Source organism: Pteropus vampyrus, unplaced genomic scaffold, assembly GCF_000151845.1.
Source record: "Pteropus vampyrus isolate Shadow unplaced genomic scaffold, Pvam_2.0 Scaffold228, whole genome shotgun sequence".
NCBI lineage: Eukaryota > Metazoa > Chordata > Mammalia > Chiroptera > Pteropodidae > Pteropus > Pteropus vampyrus.
This window is the reverse complement of record NW_011889009.1, coordinates 1,159,104-1,165,660: the sequence shown is the minus strand read 5'-3', so window position 1 is coordinate 1,165,660 and position 6,557 is coordinate 1,159,104. Positions and strand designations below refer to the sequence as shown.

At 48.3% G+C, this 6,557-nt stretch overlaps 1 protein-coding gene across 1 annotated transcript in view; it reads right to left on the bottom strand.

The window, feature by feature from the left end:
- Positions 1 to 6,557, bottom strand: part of PHKB (phosphorylase kinase regulatory subunit beta) — a 122,740-nt gene that overhangs the window by 28,915 nt on the left and 87,268 nt on the right. Inside the window, exons 17-21 of the mRNA XM_023519650.1 lie at positions 6,436 to 6,530; positions 2,948 to 3,031; positions 2,379 to 2,483; positions 1,109 to 1,191; positions 836 to 926 (exon numbers count right to left, since the gene is read on the bottom strand). Coding sequence (XP_023375418.1) covers positions 836 to 926; positions 1,109 to 1,191; positions 2,379 to 2,483; positions 2,948 to 3,031; positions 6,436 to 6,530 — 458 coding nt within the window. The remainder of the gene's footprint in view (positions 1 to 835; positions 927 to 1,108; positions 1,192 to 2,378; positions 2,484 to 2,947; positions 3,032 to 6,435; positions 6,531 to 6,557) is intronic.

Here is a 6,557-nt window from a genome sequence, read left to right as displayed (position 1 = left end):
TAGACGGGGTAAACACGCCACTCAGAACATCGCCTGCGTAGGTCCCTCTTCATAAATTTTCCCCTTATTCAGTATTGAGCACCTACTACACTGGTGAGATATCACAGATTTTCTTTTTTATAGGAAATAGGGCATTTAGGTCCGGATGGAACACCGTTTGCGTAGTTGACGTTCGAGGCTATAAAAGGTTAGAGAAGCATCATTTCTCGTCTGGGTGATCTCGCAGGACTGGCCCTTAGCACATGGCAGGACTTCAGTGCCCAGAGGTGCCGAGGGTGGCAAGACGCTCCAGGCAGAGGGGGTGGCGTGGGCAGAGGGGCCGCTTGGGCTCAGAACACGGTAATTAGTGGGTGTTGGGGAAGCATAGAGCGTGATTAGCTGGAGACGACCAGGCAGAGAGGCCATGCGGCCAGCAGGGACCGCAGAGGGCTTGAGATTCAGGAGCTTCGAAGATGATTCTGAGAAATTCTGAAGGGAACGAGGACCGTCTCCACTCTGGCTGCTAGGGAACAGAGCACTGGTCCTGGAGCCCGCAGCTGTGAGCGCCCAGGTGCCCACGGTCACGGTCACACAGCAGGTGTCCTCGCCGCGCTGGACCCGGCTTCCCCAAACGCAAAACCGAGGGCTGAGATGAGCCACTGAAGTGTCACATTCTGCTTGGGAAACCGGGGCAAGTGCGCCAGCATCAGATCGGGGGCATCGTATAAACGGGACGGCGACAACGGGACTCGGGAGGTAGGTACGGAATAAAACCTTCGCGAGAACACGCTGAGTCTCAGCTGCGTCTGCGGCCCAAGCGTCCCGACCACAGAAACACGTGGACCTAGAACACTACCTGCAGGCGGTCAGCGTGGACCTTGACCCCTCCGACCATGCCTTTTTTAAAGGACGCCAGCATGTCTAGTATGGGGCTGAATCGGCTGCCTCTGAAAAGCACAAACAGATCAACAAAATGTGCGTATTAACAACAGAGTGAGAAATGAACCATCTTCCACTGAAATGCCCTTTACACCAACTAAGAGCTCTGCCCCCCACCGAGAAGGTACGGAATCCCGAGGAGGCCCCGCCTGCAAGGGCTTCCTGTCACTCTTCTCCTTCCTTGACGTACCTTATGTTGTCCTCCCGGATGAGAACGAGGAAAAGCGGGCGCCCGTGCATCTTCCAGTACTGCTTAATGAACTGCAGCGCATTCTGTCAAAACACAAGGTGAGGCGGGGGGCAGCGGCACTCTGCCTGAGCTGATCGGCGCGCTCAGTCGTTAGCGGCAAAGAGCTAACGAAACGCGTACATATCGAGACAATTCACAAACGCTGGATGATATAGAGATGTTCTGACACGTACACGTATACGAGGATGAATACACACACGTTAAGCTAGACACCATTTTGATTGTGAACTTTGCTCCTTGAAGTAATCAGAGCACACGTCTTCATGCCGTGTGTGTGTCTGTGCGTGTGTGTGTGTGTGTGTGTGTGTGTGTGCGCGCGCGCGTGCACGCGACCTAATAAATATGGTAAAGTAATGGTCCCGGGGAGGAAAAACCAACCCAGGGTTATCATACAGAAGATTAATTCTCACTCCACGTTATTATGAATTTATATTACAGCAGGTAGAAAAGATTGGACTGACTCTATAGAGACCATCGGAAACGTGAGAGTTGTGTTTGACTCAGCTTCTACTGTCTCGTCATCATCATCGTCATCGTCATCGTCATCATCATCTCAAAGGCCTACGTAACACGTCGCCATGTGCCAGGCACTATTCTGAGTAGTGCTTTACATACGTTAACTCATTTAACCTCAGAACAGGCCTGTTATTATTCAGTTATAATGACGAGAAAACAGAGACTCAGAGAAGCTCAGTAACTCGCCCAGGATCGCAGGGCTGGTTAACAGTGTGGCCAAATTTTACGGACGCGATCCGGTTCCAGGCGGCTTGCTCTGGACCGTGACTCAGCCTCTCCGCACTGCAGATGGAAAAGGGAGTGGAGGAGATTCTAAACTAACGGCCAGGAGTTAGTCGAAGTTTTACGTGACATCGTTCGTAAAATTATTCGCCTAACCCAACTTGTGTTCAAAAAGAGATAAACCATTACTGTCATCTGAACACGGTTTCCCAGACAGCCGCCCCGGCTCGTGCAGACGACCTCCTCCCACTCCATCTGCAGAAGGTGCAGCAAGGAAAGCCACACGACTAGAGACGAAACAGGCTCCATCGGGTGAACGCTTCCCCCAAAGCCTGTGCGGCTGCTGTTTGACCTCCACGTTTTACACCGTGTCGCCCTGGTGTCACAGACCCAGGAGCGCTCGATTTAATAACGTGACAAAACCGGTCGAGACGAAGTCATCCCATTTCAATAAGAAGGGTTCTGAAGCTACCTTTATGTCATCTATCAGCAGCAAAACGTCTTGAGACATGTAAAAATCACTCAGGTCGAAGATGATAGGGTAACAAACCACGGTCTTTCCCAGGATGCGATAAATCTGGAAGGAATGAACAAACAGAAATAAACACGAAGCAGACCAGAGGCAAAGGGACAGTAACGCAAGTCCTACTAAAATTTAAAACCGATGATTAATTCTGAATAAGCAAATAAAATAATATTGTATAAAAGCCTCATAATATTAAGAAATTTTAAAGTTTCCTGGTTGAATCCATATGCTAATAAACTTAAAGGAGCCCACCTGTGCTATGAGGGAAAGAGCCTCTGTTTGAGTGGATGCTGTTTTCATCAGGTACCTTACAGGCTTAGAAATAACACAGCAGTGAGATGCTGTTCATCCCTAGACTTCCCGATGGCAGACAAAACGGGTAATGAGATTGACTTGTACAAAATAACAATTCAGAGAATGGGCCCGAGAACATATAAGGAAGCGTGAGAGCGGATGCCCAGTGGGTCAGCGGCACCAGAACCCGAATCCTGCTCTCCCGGGGGTCTCATGAGCACCTTCGAGGTCCCGAGGCAGCCAATGGGCCTATCCGGCCTCCCAGAGAGTCCCAATTTCTCATTGATGCCCAGGTGGAAATAAGCCTGTAAGACACAAGTTTGTATATCAGAGTCGGGTAAGAACCTCCGCTTTTCTCTTTTGCCCGTCCCCCCCGCCCCCATGCCGACTACTGTCCTGATATTTTATTATATTTTCAGAGAAAAAGAGGCCAGCGAAATCGCAGTCACTGGACTTGTATGCGAACAAGCTAGCCAATGATGCCGACTTAGATTTGGGGCACTGAGAGACTGGAGAGCGAGATTTTTGCAGATCCACTTAGCGACGTTCTAAAATTGGACGCTATTCTTACACCGTTGTAACTGTACACCTGACATGGCTCGCTCTGATTTATAAAACGAGACAGGAAGACGAACGCTTTCTGAGTGATTAAAAACTGGCACTTAAAAGTTTTAAAAAATGAGGCCACACACCTCCTTACTAGGTCCCTACCTTCAAGTGTTTCCCACCAAAATGGAAACTTGTCCTTACTGATTTGTCTGATTGCATGGATTTTATGAAAAATTTTAGCCACATGCTACGAGTGAACTGTCCCGTTAACTGTCACCAGCCCTTAGGCAGCTTTGGTGTGTGTTAAAAGGAGTGTAATTCATTGCGTGATCCCTAAGAAACACCAGAAGCGTAAGAGAGGGTTACAGATTTTTTAAGTACACAGATAAACACATACTCACATCACACATATACATCGATATGTGTGTACGTTTACATGAGTGGGTTCGTACACTACGTAATCTGTTTGGCGTCCCATCTTTTAAAACTTATCATCGTGGCGTTCCAATTTCAAGATGATAAACTGAGCCTATGCATTCACCTACACTTGAACTTTGAAATGACTGAAGACGTATAAAGACTGAAAGCATTAGAAAAAGGGGAGGGTGCCAGAGAGGGGCAGGAACTTTAAGAATCTCTGCGCCGGAAAAGCAGATGAGCTGGGGTCGACTCGGTGCCAGAGCTGAGCGCCTCGTCTGGTCAGGAAGTCTCCATGCCCTACTTGACGTCTTATCCCCAGTGAAGTCCGACACTGACCCCTGATGAAGGCAGCACCCCATTTTTTGTTATTTCAAAACTACTTTAATAACCGTCTTTGGATGCTGTACTATTATTTCTGCAGGATAATTTTCTAGACTCGCTGGATCAGAGAGAAGATTCGTCCTCTTTGAATCATAACTCCACGCTGGTCGTCCTCCAGAATCAATGGGCCAGTATACATTAGCGCCACCAGCACGCGGGCCACTTCCGTCACTCTCTTGGGTGACAAAATGAGATCTGAATACTCTCGTATTCAAATATTTTGTGGTCGATCATTGTCCCGTATGTTTAATGGCTATGTGTATGTTCTATACATTTTTTTTTCCATCTGTTCTGTTTTCTATTGTGTATTGGATACTCCTTTTGGTTTCTAAGAGATTTTGGTATGTTAAGACTATCACCCTTTGTGTCTAATATTTTACCCAGTTTGCCCGTCTTCAGCACGTGGTACTTCACTCTGAACATTTTTCTGATGTGTCGGGTTGTTTATACCATCTTCAGCTATATTTAGTCAACTTTGTGAATCATCTCTTTAATGGCTTTTTGGCACTGGTATTATTCAAAAGATGGATTTCCCTTTCCAACAGTTGTAAACCATTTTCCTATTTTTTCTTCTAGTGATTTTATACCTAAATCATGTTTCAAAAAAAAAAAATATTTAAACCTTTAATCTGTCTGGAATTGATTTTTATATTTGATAACAGGCAGAAATCTAACCTAAACTTTCCTAAATGGAAAAAGCAAACCAACGGTCTCTATACGATCTACTGATTATAATCTGAACTGATTTCAAATATCGACCTCGTCCTATGCAAAACTAACGTCATCCCCAGAGCCCTCGGTCCACCCCGTCACGGTGCATGCACCCATGCCAGAGTTAGCTCCGTGGCTGTCGTCTGCACGGTCGTGTCCTTAGATGACACCCCCGAGCTGGCACTGTGATGGGATTCAGCTTGTGCTCAGGAGCTACCTGATGCGTGAAACAGGGAGAAACTGGATGTCCTCCCGAGCCACGGGTGCTGTGAATATGGATTCTGGAACAGCGCTGGTTTTAAACAAAGTCGACCAGCCGGAAAAAGTCCTCTCTGAGCATCACTGAAACTACAGTGCTCACACTGGGTGGCCCCCTCCCTCAGCGTGCGTCCAAATACTCCAGATTTCTTCTTTCAGACAGTGACTATGCCATTAATCAGCCACGTGCAACGTGAAATGTTCAGATCTGGGTAGATGTCCTTTAGGTGTGACTCGATTTCCCCCAGTGCTCGGGGCCATGGCACAGCGTCCAAGGCCATTAAGTGGGCGACGTGGATGATGAGTGCACAGCGCTAGGGCCTGAGCTTGTCTCCCCCTCCTGCGCCTCCTCTCCTGGCCCGGGCACCCTCACTTCCCACTTGGTCTCAGTCACCCTCTTCTACCGTAAAAACCTTTCTGTCACTTATAGCTCGGTGTCATTTTAAAGTGTGTCCTGCTCTAGGGATCCCTGCGATGCCAGCCTCGTCCCTTTAGCCGGGACAGGACGAGCTCCGCACCTGTGAGAGGTCTAGCACTGTCGCAGGACTGGTCCTCTGGGGGACCCGACCCGGGTCCCAGCCGGGCCGCCGGCAGGCCTGGCCCAGTGTGATCAGCAGCAGCTCTGAGGTTCCGCGTCTGCTCATGCAGTGTGCACCCCACTTCTCTAAGCTTTTAGTCTTCATCGTGGCATCGACCACTTCTATCGACCTCCCTGACTAATCTCGGTCACGTGAGGGACTATGCCGAACACTTCCGTCGCATGCTGCAGAGTTCGTCTGCGTACTCAACAATGAGCAAGTAAGAATGGCGGTTCATAAACGGTGAGTGGAAATCAACAAGCTCCTGTCGCTGGCAGTCCCAATGCACGCACGCTGGCTTCTGCAAACCACCTCGATGGTCACCTGTTCATCCTATCCGAACAGGTGTGTAAGTGCGAAGAGAAACTCAGATGGTGCTTTATAATTACTTTGGAGGTACCGTACACCAAAGAGGTGGGAATCACTTCAGATTCCAAATAGAAAGGCAACAGGAAAAGAAAGGTAGTTATTATCGATAAACATTTAGATGAGAAGGTCTCTTTAACTGGTAATGAGATGGAAAATAATCAAGTCAAATGCAAAGGCTAATTTCGCACGACTCATTTGTCATTTAAGGGCTCGGTCGAGGTGAGTAACAGACTTTAGCAAAGAGCAGAAATCAACAGCGTGTGGATATACCGTACACGCACACAGAAAGCCACGTCTGATAAAGTGGCTTTCTCGACTTAATGGGAAAGACTTCTGGATTAACGGCCCTATCTCGCGACTGGACCGTGACTCTTGACCGTTAGCTAAGTGGAATCGCGCGCTCCGGCCCCTCCACACAGCGGCCAGGAACGAAACTCACTCACTTTCACAAGCTCCTGCTGTGCCCATATCTGAATGGGTTCTGCCTGCTGAGGCGTCTGAGTCTGAATACCGTACGTGTTGAGAAAAACTTGAAGCCTGAATAAAGAACATGGGGGAGGGAGAG